General features: G+C 36.8%; 1 protein-coding gene across 4 annotated transcripts in view; it reads right to left on the reverse strand.

The window, feature by feature from the left end:
• Window positions 1–11,154, reverse strand: part of ncs1b (neuronal calcium sensor 1b) — a 34,123-nt gene extending 22,969 nt beyond the window's left edge. The window contains exons 1-3 of one of the 4 annotated variants that reach the window (XM_039680938.2): window positions 10,997–11,154; window positions 8,284–8,405; window positions 7,316–7,463 (exon numbers count right to left, since the gene is read on the reverse strand). In XM_039680938.2, coding sequence (XP_039536872.1) covers window positions 7,316–7,379 — 64 coding nt within the window. In that variant the 5' untranslated portion in view covers window positions 7,380–7,463; window positions 8,284–8,405; window positions 10,997–11,154. Of the gene's footprint in view, window positions 1–7,315; window positions 7,891–8,283; window positions 8,406–10,822 lie in introns of those variants that run through there. The other 3 variants (XM_039680946.2, XM_089119538.1, XM_039680955.2) reach the window with 3 other exon arrangements.
• Between the last annotated feature and the right edge of the window lie 2,495 nt (window positions 11,155–13,649).

The following is a 13,649-nucleotide window of genomic DNA, read 5'->3' on the forward strand; positions in this document are numbered from 1 at the left end:
TTACATGTTAGTCAGAAGACCTCTTCCTACTTAAGTGGGCGATGCTTTACCAACTGAAGAAACTATAGAGCCAATACCGTATGCCGTCAGTCAATAGTCAGGCCTTGTTGGCCAACTAGTCAGACATGTTTTTTTTATAAAGGTTATGTCACTTACACTATTTTCACAATTACATAATGATTAATCATGAGTTTTCACTGCAAAACAACAATAAGCAAATTGGAGTTGTTGAGAAAAGCCACAGCCAACTGTGATTTTGGGCAGCAATGATTAGAAATAAGCTCGGCGAAATCCTGCTGGGACGGCTATAGTCAACAAATGATGCATCTAATGCTGCCCTTAGAAAAATCGACCAGATGGAGGCATTTTAGTTGGATGCTATGCAAACATTGGACTCGAACCTGTCTTCTTACTAGTATTCTGCCTGAGAAGTCAACATTTTTCAGGTTTCAGACACAGCCAATGTGTGCAGACCGCCCTGCTGTGTCACTATTAAACATTAACATTTGCATGTCTAAAAACGTTACACATTTTTAAATGGTTTGCTGAGAGGAAATTGTGAACACATGTTGGATTCTTGTTTTATACCGAAACTGTCCTTCCATTTTATGAATGACTTTTTCTGTTTCTGTAGCCAAACTCTCTTTGTGTTAAGACCACTATTGCTTGGAAACCACACAGTGGCAAGATCTCTTCAGATATTGTGATGTGCCTCCTTGCAAAATCACAGGAAATCATTGTTGAATCAGATTGAACAAATGATTTGTATTTCAAGTTGAAAAAAGATTTAGAAAAGCGTGACGGAGAAGGAAATGACTGGCACACAGCTCAATAACTGTGAGCAATTAAAGGAACAGTTTACCCAAACAATGAAAACTTTGCAACCTAGTGTGATTTACTGATTTACTTCAGTGAAACACAAAAGGTGACCACTCAATATAATAAAAGCGAATGAGGAAGGACAGAATGAGGAAGGAGGGCTGTCCAGTTCCAAAATGATTATAAATCAATTTTTAACTCGTCGATTTTAATTAAAAAGAAAGTATTCTTTTGAATCCAGTTTTACAGTTTATTTAAAAGAAGAGTTTAACGTAGTTAAACAAATGTCAATCACAAATCTTGTGACTTGAGGACTTCAGTAACTTCAGTGACTTCAGTATGTTCACTCACACTTGAAGTTTGACACACACACACAAAAAAAGGGGGGGGGATCAAAGATAAGGTCACAACCTAATTGGACAGCTTTTATGATGTGTGTTTTACGCCTGAACTTACTGAAAATCCAAAACATTGCTGTGCGCAAAATACACTTGTTACATGTGTCTACATTTTTCTAAACTGCACATTCCTCTGTTACACACACAAATGAAGATCTACTGCAAAGAAACATGGAGCCTGAACCAAATTGCAAAGGGCAATGTTGCTGATGAAAAGATCCTTGAGCATTGTGTCTTTTTAAAGGCTGCATCACATCCTGTTTTTGTCATTTAGATGTCTTTGGTCCATCATATTTCAGTCAAACTGCACCAGAGAACATTTGAAAATGGACTGAGAACTCCTGAAAATATGGGTCTCTTTCTGCCTGTTTGGTGCACACCAATCGAACCAGAGTTCGTTTTTAATCAAACCAAACCTGCTAAGTATGAACACACATAGAATATAGGAAATAAATATTTACACTATACTTTTAGGATAGATTTATGGTCACTTTATGTTTCGTTTTGTTTTTTAAGCCTGAGAACTCCAGTCCTTTTTTTTCGTGGTTACTGCACAGAAAAGAGTGACCCGTGTATGATTCAAATTAAATTATATTGAGTTCAACAGAAGAAGGGATTTGAGGTCATGATCGTGAGTAAATGATGATAGAATGAACATTTGGTCATTCTGGTAAATTAGTTCTTTAAAAGAGTTCACACACTAATTTTAAATTTGAACTATAGCACTAAAACTCTGAAGGGAACCTAAAATGTCAATTGTGCAAATCTCCTAACTGAAAGGGCAAAACTTTATAGGGGATATTGCGCTACAGCTCGAAGTGCTTAAGGATCTCTCCAAAGAAAGCGCTAATACTTCAGATGTGAGCTGGCAATGAACTGGCTGTGACATAGGCCTTAGTTTAAATTTGCTTCATTAAACCATTCAGGTCTCTAATGCCCAAGTTCTTTGAAGCTACAATTCTCCATAGAGCTGCTCCAATAGCTTACATTCGATCTATACCAAGAGATATGTCTTCCATGAAATAATCTAATGATTGCTATGAAAATGCCATCAACCAATGTTACATAACCCGACAGAAGAGATATGCCTCATATATGTAGTTCACTTCCATGGAAAATCTGTTTTACAACACTTAATTTGCGAGCCAGTGAGCTGATTGATCAAGTTCTTCCTGGCAGAACGATAATTCTTCTGCCTACATTAAAATCTGTCTGTATTCATGCACGCTTCCCTTTGCTCTTCGCCACGCAAAAAAAAGAAAAAAAAAACTCAATCATGTAGCCCACTCATGAGAAATAAACACTTGCAGCAGCAAGCCTCTACAGCTGTAAAACAAGTTAAGCTGTCCTTTAATTGCTATAAACATGCAAAATACAGACGTGAAACGGCTGAATCTGTAGATTTAATCAGTCGGTTACATCTGGGATGGCAATGAAGAGAGAGAGAGACTGAGGCAAGCTGTTAAATTTGTGTTAAAAAAGGAAAAAAAAAGACAGTGTATGAAACTGATGATTTCAGCTTGTGGATAAGTGGCTCATGTTCATGTTTGGAACCTGAGACGGTGCAACATGTTTTGATTTTGTGTAGAAATTATGATGCCAAATACAAGATCTACTCAGAGAATTGCAAGAAATTGGCCTGGATGAAATATCTCTCTAAAAATTATTAAAAGCAATTTTTTTTTTCTACATTTTAAAAGACACTAGACTGTACAGTATAGCAGGATATAGTGCACTGAGGTGCTAGTTCCATAGATAGCAATGCAACTTTAAACTTATTGGATGCCGGCTGCTGTAAAACCCCAAAGAAGAAGAATAAGAAGAACAGGTGACAGGTGTTGCCGGAGGGAAGGTGCACACAGTTTTTTGACCGCTATGCTATGCTAAGTTATGCTATGCCACGCTGTGCAAGAGGAAATCTGTACCTGTGAAGGATTTGGAACAGTGGATTTATTGACTGTTTGTTGGACTCTTGCTTACCAGAAATGAAGACCAGGCAAGGTAAAATAAATCTACTTGTGTGTGGACATTGTAGTGAATGACACCCGAGCGTCCCCGTCCATTAACAAGCACCGTCCAGCAGCCCTGCTTACAGTATTTTTAAATAAAAACAGTTATTTTGAATTGTAATTATATTTTGCAATATTACTGTACTTTTTGATACATATTTTTAGATACATTTTAATCAACATCATTCTTTCCTGGTCATCCAAAACAAGTCTATTTAAAGCCTGAATGTTCCATTCTTAAGCTTTACTTCACTTTCTTACAGTAGTCACAGACAATAGAGCTAAGGCAATCCTCTTTCTGATTAAAACATAATTTCAAGCTGAGCAAACTTGAAAGACGTGGAGGAACAAAGGGAGAAAAAAATGATAAAGGTTACAAATGGGGATGGGAAGAAGAAAAAAAAGAGGCAAAAGATAAGGGACTGCTAAGGCGAGAGAGAGGGGGGTAGGTAACATGGATAGAAGGAGAAATGCAATGTCCTTCATTGCAATGCAGAGCTGATAAGGCCTTAATTACAGTATTCCATTCCATGCTCACAGAGAGGCAATTAAATGGGACAGAGCATGACAAGAAAGAAAGAAAGAAAGAAAGAAAGAAAGAAAGAAAGAAAGAAAGAAAGAAAGAAAGAAAGAAAGAAAGAAAGAAAGAAAGAAAGAAAGAAAGAAAGAAAGAAAGAAAGAAAGAGGTATGAAGTTCATCCCAGCACCGAGGCACATTTCCTTGCATGCAATTTCCTGCCCAGTGTCTTTCCATGTAGCGCCCACCACTGAGCCCAATGCACAGCACACACACCATCATTATGAAACCATTGGCTGTCACTTCCCATTCTTTATCTGCATGACTTCAAACCTGCACTGCCTACTTTACCGCATTTAGACTTAGTATTTACTAGCAGTGTCTTGGCTTCTTTTTATAAGTTTGATAAAAATAGATCTGTTTTATACCAGGCTTCTTAAATCAGCTTTAATAAATGAATGGTAGGGGAGGTATTTGCTATTTGTTCTACATGCAAAAAAAAATATTGGTTGTTTCAACCCATGTTTGGGTCAAATAGGGACAAACCCAACTGTAGTTTATAGAGTAAGTACAGATACATTTTAGAGTTTTAGAATGTTCCATATGCAGATTCATATTGCTGTAAATCTATGTAAATACGGAGTAACATTCTAAATTTCTATTGAAGCTTACACCAGCGTGCACTGGTTACACTGGTATGTCCAAATTTGCATACTTTTGCACTACTCTTTTTGTAGTAAAAATAGAAGGAGTACTGTGTTCACGATGAAAATTCCAAAAAGAAAAAGTGCACTTTAAATAACTGGATGAAATTAATCGAAAATAACCAAGTATGGAATGTTAACCAATCAACTGTCACAGCTTTCCTTACATAGTGGAGGGAGAGGTGCTATCAGACGACAAAATAACCCTTATAATTTAGGGTCCGTTTACACGACAGCGTTTTCAACTGAAAAAAAGAAAACATTTTATGCGTTTTGACTGTTCTATTTGACTGTTCGACTGTTCTATTTAGATGAAAACTGCGTTTTGGTGGCTGAAAACAGGTTTCATGATTTAATCTTAGTTCTGTCTGACGTTTTCAACATCGCTTGTCAGACAGAAATGGTATTAGTGTTTAAATTGTTTATCTATTCTGTTTATTCTTCTATTTATGTTAATAAATGCACTGAAAACCAAGCCAACTACCTTATGTCCTCCACTTATTTGTCACGGCTTTGAGCCGGGCGTGACAAAGTGCAAGTTATCTAAAAAAACATGTAAACTACAAAAATGCAAACTTGTGAATACGGTGATGTCATGCACATGTTGCGTATTACATGTTCAGTTACAAAGTGACAACTCCTGGCCTGGGAGCATAATACAGCATTTTTAGTGAACTTCGCGGATCTGTGTGAACAGGGATCGTTTTGACAACGTTGTCGCCTGTTTGCGAAAAGCTAAAAAAAAAAAAAAAACTTTTCCGTTTTTAAGCTACATCATTGTCCTGTAACTTTCTAGTAATCGTGCAGACCTTGATTATCTTGTTCAGGTGTGTTTGATTAAGGTTAGAGCTAAACTCTGCAAGAAACTGAGGCAAAAACTTCTAACAATCAACTGAAGAAAACAATGAGTCGCTATAAAAAAAAAAAAATCCATGTAAAACTAATCTAAACACGCAGGACTTCCATAGATTTGCAAAGAGCAAAAGAGAGCTTCCATAGATTTGCAAATAGTAAAAATTGTTTCATAATATTCTGCATGGCAACAGTTGCTAAGGTATGATTTGGTTGATACGCTTTTTATGCCAGCACATAGCAATTAAGATAAATGTACTGTGACCGAGAGACCTCAACGCACTGCAAATTAAGAAAACGTATGCACATTTAAAAAAAACAAAAAAACACCAGCACATTCATAAAACATCTTCATCAGTTTGTAAATAATAAATAAAGTGTAAAATAATCTTCATTATTTGAAATTGATGAAGATGTCTTAATTTTTTGCATGCGTTTTCTTAAGTTGCAGTGTTGAGCTCTCAAAGCCACTTTAGAAATGTGACAATAACTATTGATTTCCACAAAAGACAGCAAACTAATGAAGAATCTCAGTTAAACAAAAACATGCAAGGCCTGAATTGAGTAGAGTGTCCTTAGTATTAGTCCATAATGTTGTCATTTCACTGCGCTAGTTTTAGAATCAAGACTAAGCTCAATGTGTTTACATATATAGCCTATGCATCCATGGAAACACAATTTGCTTCACTGGCAGAGAGCAAGCTTTCAGATATCTCTCTGGGCAACCACCAGCCTGATTGCATATCTCAAGACCGACCAATTTGCATATTCATAAAGCTCGAGTCCCAATTGGGGGGCTTTTAAAACATGCTGATTTAGCCCACTTACAGGCATCCGCTAATCACAATTTGCAATGCCACGAGAATTGTGATTTCTTGTGACAAAACGTATGTGGTATCAGCCGCAGGATCTTGATTGCAGTTTCACAATGTTGTTTTCAATGTTGTTTAATTAGTGCATGTGCTGGACAAGTGGATTACAGATAAATACAAATCACTTTTAATATAGCCAAAATGGCCTTTTCACTCAAAAGCTGAAAAACTAAAAATCACAGTAACAATGACGAAAAAAATAAATATTAATAAACATGCAAATAGCTTTTTTTAACGCTTTTACTTGCACAATTTTTTGCGTTTTTACTGCTTTAACGTTATTCATGGAACCATAAATGCAAAAAAAAAACTTTTTTTTTTCTTTTTTTTTTCATACAGCATTTATTTTATTTTATTTTTTTGCATCTATGGTTCCATGAATAACCTTAAAGGTGCAGTAGGACATCTGGGAAAATGCTAACTTTAGACTTATAGCAGTAGAAGCGTACGTCCCACCCGTACGTGAACCCATTGTTGACTTATTGTGTCTGCGTGAACAGCCTGCGCAACGGTATGCAAACACACATTGACCGACAGGAAACACATGCTATAGGACCGTTCGGACCGAACGATCCGATTGAACGAACATTCTATATATTTATAAAAATACATTTAGAACACTAAACAGAGTGATTGCTATCAGGATATGAGGAGACTTTCAATCAGCTTAACAAAAAATGTTTCTGTAGAGAATCACATTTAAACATCCACGGAACCTTCCCATTCCACAAAAGGTTCTTCATAGTAGAACAAGGTTATTCAGATTATTAAAAAGTAGGACTGGGTAATGATTAATCGCATCCAAAATAAAACTTTGTGTTTAGGTAATATATGTGTGTGTAGTGTGTATAATTATTTGGTGTATATATAAATACACACACATGCATGTATATATTTATCAAATATTTGCATGTAATAATATGTAAACACAAACTTTTATTTTGGATGCGATTAATCGCGATTAATCATTGACCAGCCCTATTAAAAAGTTTTTCACACTAAATAAAAAAAAAATTATGTTCCAAGAAAGGTTATTTGTGGAACCCAAATTGGTTCTTTAAAGGCATCACTATAGGGAGGAAAAAATGAAAAACAACAACTTTTGGAGCCTTTATTTTTAAGAGCGTAATCAGAAAGTACTTACAGTATGTCTTCCTGGTCAGGTCCTCCACCACCTCTGGTTTGAGCTTGCTGTTTGATTTCCCCATGCTCTCCAGACCTCCTCCAGATAGTTTGTGTGGTCCAGGATGGAGCTGAGGTATACCTGAACTCCTTACCACTTAAGGCAGAATCTTAGAGACCCAAATACATCAACAAAGTGAAAAACAGATCAGCACTGCCAACAAATCCAAGTAAATCCATCTATTGTGAATTTCCCTCTCCTTTTTTTGACTTTGTGGGCTGTTGTAGATCTTAAGTCACTGTTAGGATCCCTCTTACCCAGCAGGTCTCTCAAAAAGCCATCCTCAATTACAGCTGCCTCTGACAAGTATCAATCATCAATTAAAGAAAGAAAAGCCCATTCATTTGGCTGCCGTCATGAGTATGAGTCTCAGATGCTAACCGTGTTCGGTCTGATTCTTCAGTGGAGAAAGCAAGGCTTTGAAATGTATCAAAGTGCCAATGGTTACAAGAGACCCTGGCTCGATGTGTTCTGCCTGCTCTCTCGCTCACACTTGAGCGCAGTTCTCTCTGGCTCTCCACTCACCCTCCCTATCCTCTTTTTCTTTTTACTCCCTCCCCACGCCTGTCTTGTTAGCTCCGAGAGACTCTTAAAGGAGATCCCTTGCTCTAGTTGTCTTGGCAGCTGAGATGAAGGGTTTAGTCAAATTAAAAGAGAAGCACAAACTTATTCTAGCACTTCACGCTTTGATGTCGCTCTGGTAGAAACCGACAGGCAATAAGTAGTACAATAATGCTAAACCCTGGCTGTGATTATTGAGTGCAAATATTGTAAAGATGGCAAAAAGGCTAGATCGAAATCAAATGGTGAACAGGGCTGCTCAAATCCTCCGTCAATGACCGCATCAGACAATACGTGGAAGCCAGAGATAACCAATTTTTCAGTGTCTCAGTCAGATGATGGCACTCTATCTGACAAAAGACATTCACCTTCTCCTAGTAACCGCTGTTTGCTTATCTCCAGGCCTGTTCTTCCTCACACCTTCTGTAGTTCAATCAAAGCAGCAACTTTTGTTCGCCAAGGTCTGGTTGTCCAGAGAAACCTCCAAACACTGCAGGAACAAACAGCAACAAGGTCAGACTGCATTGGAGGACAACAACAGTGTCATGAGACTAGCAATCTTGATAGACCCACTGAAAGATGAGGGGGAAATCGCTGACCACACACTCTACATGCAAATAACTCTCACACTTGACTTTCATGAATGATTTTCCCTCAGGCTGTGTAAGGATGGCACAATGCACTGTTCCTCTGCCAGCTCTGCAAATGCATCAATATCCTAAACCAGGGTCAAACTGAATTAATCAAATTATGTTAGGAGCAGTCTAAAGGATTATATATTTGATTAAGAGTTGTTCAGTTACTTATTTAGCTACAGTGTGTTTAAAATGTTGCTTTTTCTGGGAGCTAAGAGGTGATAAATAAAGAATCATGAATCAGATATTAATGCAAAAAAAAAACATTGGTATGAATAACTCTAGGCTAAACGAAAGAGAGAAATCTTTCTCTGATCTTGTTATCAGTAACTGGGGGTGGTGTGGTTACATACTTTGAAATGTTTTGAATCAAGACGCAGAACACAAAAATAGTTCACATAAAATCATTTCACACATGCCAACCAAAACAAGTGTTAAGTCCAAATATTAGATGTATATTTTGAATACAACTGCACCAAAGCTAATAACCTCCTTACATCTGCTACAATCACTTTTGAACCCTCAGCACAATCCATAAAATGCTGGAACAATCTTGTACCCAGGCGAAGAGATTTATCTTCACCTTATTAACCGAGAAAGAGACATAATAAATAGCTATATTTCTTTATGAAAGCATGTAAATATTGTGCATCTTTAATTTCTGTGACATATGGGGAAATAATAAAATTTAAGAAATAACATAGTTGAAATGACTTGCTGTCTTTTTTTAGTTTTATTTGTTTGTAGGTCAAGCAGTATGGGTTTTCAATGGCCTTAGTGATACCATAGGCCTATCTAGACGTAAACGTAATGGCTTACGACGATTTAGCACACAATAAAATGTTATGAGATTTAATGGGGTTTACACAAATATGCATGCAATACAAAAAATGGAAATAACATTGCAAAATGTTTAGCAAGTCTATAACTTAGTCATTCCCTTTCAAAAGTGCTGCACTGAGGAATGCCTCTTTGTATGACCGCTGTGAATGTGTGTGACACGCTCGAGAAACGTGCAAGGTGAGAGGTGTGTGTCTCAATTCAATTCAATTCAAATGAGCTTTATTGGCATGAATGTGTAAAATAGCACAATATTGCCAAAGCAATAGACATTGACATATATGTAGAGAAATAAAAGTGAATAATAATAATAAAAAATATAATTATTTTTTATCCATCTGAGGTTCCACTGGTTGTCCTCATTTCATGGCTTGAGCAATTTTTTTTTTTTTTCACATTTGGGCATTTTTTTCTCAGTATATATGAGAGTTTCTCTGAGTCTGATATGGATTCAAATTCAGGGTGTATTTGGGAAATGCTTGCAAGTGCAGGTCTGTCTCTACCTGTCCCCTGTCACACTAGGAGCAGCAGAGTCTCTCCTGTTGTGGTAGCCAGCTCTGTCTGTGCCAACATTTTTCTTAGTTTAGGACATTGTATTGTACTCGGGTAATTTGCCAGTGTGAATTTTCTTTTTAGGGTAAGATAACATTGTAATTTACTTTGTGTTTTGGTTGTTTCTTTCCAGTATTCAATATATTTTTCTTTCTGCTTGTTGATAATTTGGTTTGGTCTGCTTGAGTTGGCGTTGCTGTCCTGAGGCTGTTGGGGACTTGTTACTGCAGAGAGCCTCGGGATCAGCTGTCTGAGTGGACTCTATTCTGGTTTCAACTCCTGGTATGTTAGGGCTTTGTGTGATGATATGTCTGGGATTTAACTGATTAAGTGATTGTAAAATCATGTAATGGATCTTTTCTGTATGTTTAGTAAATCAAGAGAGCACTGCTCTGCACAGGTTATTTGGTGTTTTTCTCTGCCCCTGTAAGAAACTCTTATACTTGTCCCATTTGTCAAATTACGTTTTGGCACGAATGTCTCACTGACATGTCTCCTGAATATGACACACCAGTTTTTTAACATTTAAAAAACATTGTGACGTTACAATTTTGCTTCAATGTTTGTTATAAAGTTATCTACAAAAACGTATTATTCTGTGTAAAGGGCATATTGTGATAATTCGGCTTTATAATATGTGTAGCCTAAACAAGGTAAGTTAGCCTATTTTTGGCAGTAAATGCGTTGGAGGGGTGCTCTCACGCTGAAGTCTGGGAATTGACTGAACAACAGCCTGAGGTTTATTGATGAAACGATGTTTAACTTCTACAGTCACTAAAACGATAGCCTTAAGGACTGTTCCAGCGACCGCTATCCCAGCAAGCTACACTGAGCAAACGTTATCTTTAGGCTAACTGGACTGAATACACCGCTAACTTACCTCTTATTTTCTTTCACTAAAAGCTTAAACTTTAGCTGTGAAACTTGATAGATGACTTACGAACTCCACTAGCACGGTGAATAAGGGCATCTTGCTATCCAAGCTACGTGTCGTCCTTCTCCATCTGTTGAAACGCAATGTTTTTTGAATGAAAGTCAACGTCATGACACTTACCGAGTCGTTTCTTCTTCGTCAAGGGTGTGTTTGGCTCTCCTCCTGCTCTCTCGCTCTCTCTCTCCCTGAGAATTTGTAACCTTTAGTCAGACGGGACTTTTCTCCAGAGGCTGGACAAACTAAACTCACCGCTCTCCACCTGTGCTTCTGTTGGTGTGGAGAACCTTCAATTCATTAGGAACTTTTAAATGCCATAATAACATAATAATTTACAGTGTGTGTTCGTGTATACACACACACTAGACACACACACACATAATTGTTTAATTTTTTAGCCCTGTGGCCCAGCAATAGCTGCTCACCTCTTGCTGAGAACCATCTGTCTGTCTGTAACCTTACCTGGATAAAAAAGAAGAAAAGAGAGAGAGAGACCTAAACATAGCCACACAAGGAAATCAGGTTAAGCTACAGAACAAAAATGTCTCATCCTGTGCCTCACTTAATAGGCTACAAAATATTCAGATAATGAGAGCGGACGGTCACCAATGTACCATGTGCTTATATCATATATTATTGCATAAGCAAGTGTTGTGAATTCTTGTCAAAATAAGCATAAATTATATCACTATTCTGTGTTATATTGTGTAAAGATTTATTCAGATATATTGTTATTATTATTATTATATTGTATTAAGATTTCTCTCAGATATGACTCGCCAGTGCAAGATTCACAGTGAATAGTTCTACATCACTCTTGTCAACTTAGTCCATAGCAAAAACAAACACATAATTGACTTTATCTAATTGGTTATTTTGGGGGGAAAGCAGTGTGTGTGTGTGTGTGTGTGTGTGTCCCATACCCACTCAACCCACTCTAGGACTACATGAGCCAGAAATATAAATGCAAACTTGTCCAGATTAGTGAAAAATGTTATTTAATATGGCTTAAATTCAAAGCAACATACTAATTACATGATTTTAAAGTATAGCAGCCGATGCCCAAACATGTATGAGCTAAAGCTATATATCACGAATACTGTAGCATCTTGAGAATGAACGTACGTTTTGGCTCCCTGTTAGGAAAGCCCTTGTAACACTGAGGGGCTGTACAGCAGTAAAGTTACATCTGCCAAGCAGTGTACTAGGCCTATATGTGTGTTGATTCCGGCTCCTTTGCCATTTGCTATTGGCTATCAAGCTCACAGTTTCACATGAACCAAAAGCATTAATTAGCTGCTCAGTTATATTTACAAATGCACCCTCATTTTTGCTTTTAATTGCCATTCAAGTTTCCCTGTGCCATTAAGTATTCCACAGATTCTAATTTTACACAGATTCTAGATTACTGTATACTCTATAATGGTTGTGTGGAGCAATACAGTTCAATGGAAAATAATCCACAATGGAATATTGTCATTACCTGTACTTTATTTATCTATTTTTATAAATAATCAGTTTCAGGGAATGGGTGCAAACATATTTAGCACTTTTGTTGTACTCTGATAGAAATAAAAACATCCTGCTCTTAATTCCCATGATGCTAAGTAGCTGTTAAAAGCAATATTTGAGCTTTGGAAGAATCTGGGTTAATGCATTCTCAGTCAGGCAATGGAAGAAAAATGGAGTGGTGAAGGAGGGACATCAAAAGCAATTTTAAATGTTTATACCCAAACGCATCAGGTCAAATTATGAAATGCATTTTAAAATTATGCTATCTGCTATTTGAAAAAGACTGTTTTTTGTTTTGTTGTTTTAGAATGATTAGAGCAGATGTATCCCATGATTACTGGGAAAACAGGCACGGCAGAGGATATTGCCACCTTAACTTACTTACAATAAAATACCATTTTATTAAACCCTTTTACATTTATAATTTCCGAAAGCTTGAGTGCTGGCTACAACTGTTCATTACTTACCAGTTACTAAACATCTGTTTGGCCTGTATTGGAGAGTCTTACTAGAAAAAGGCACTGTGAGTTACTGAGCTTTATTTTTTGTGACATTAGTCTAGCTACTTCTGACTTAAATAGGTTTCCAAGTTTAAATTTTACCCAAACTATCTATTCCGTACATTCCCTCCCTGCCTTTGCATATCCATTATATGGTATTTTGAGCCTGCATGTTCATTTATTACTGTTTGTATTTATTGTTTATTTTATGTGCTTTATCTAAAGCCAGTTGCCTTTGAATTTGAATTGTATTCTTACAGTCGGCCTGTTAAAATAAATACAAAATGGATTTCTCAGAAAACATAAAACATTATAATTGGACAGAAAGAAGCTTTGTAAACTTCAATATTAATGGAAATCGTTGAACTTCACAGGACATAACATATGGTCACTTCTCCAACTAGGTTGCATTTTAATGTGTATCAACAGCACCACCTAAAGGTCTCACGTTACATTTTTTTTTTTTTAATATAGATCATACTTCTTTATTAATACATAGGCTATGGGAAGTTGACATGAAATACCAGGGTTAGATGACATGTCCTGTGGTACATATCCTGTGGTGTGACATAGCCTACTATAGGCTAATCAGTTTAAAATTGTATGCCTATCTTTATATGCTGCATTTATAACCTCATATTAATTGATACTAGCCTATAGTTTACAGCCAGTTTGTAAATGACCGACGAAGGCAAAATGTAATTATATATAACTTACAATCATAGACTTAGAATCGCCCAATTCTAATCAATCAATAATGGATG

The sequence above is a fragment of the Pimephales promelas genome, chromosome 14 (assembly GCF_988280905.1).
Source record: "Pimephales promelas chromosome 14, fPimPro1.hap1.1, whole genome shotgun sequence".
NCBI lineage: Eukaryota > Metazoa > Chordata > Actinopteri > Cypriniformes > Leuciscidae > Pimephales > Pimephales promelas.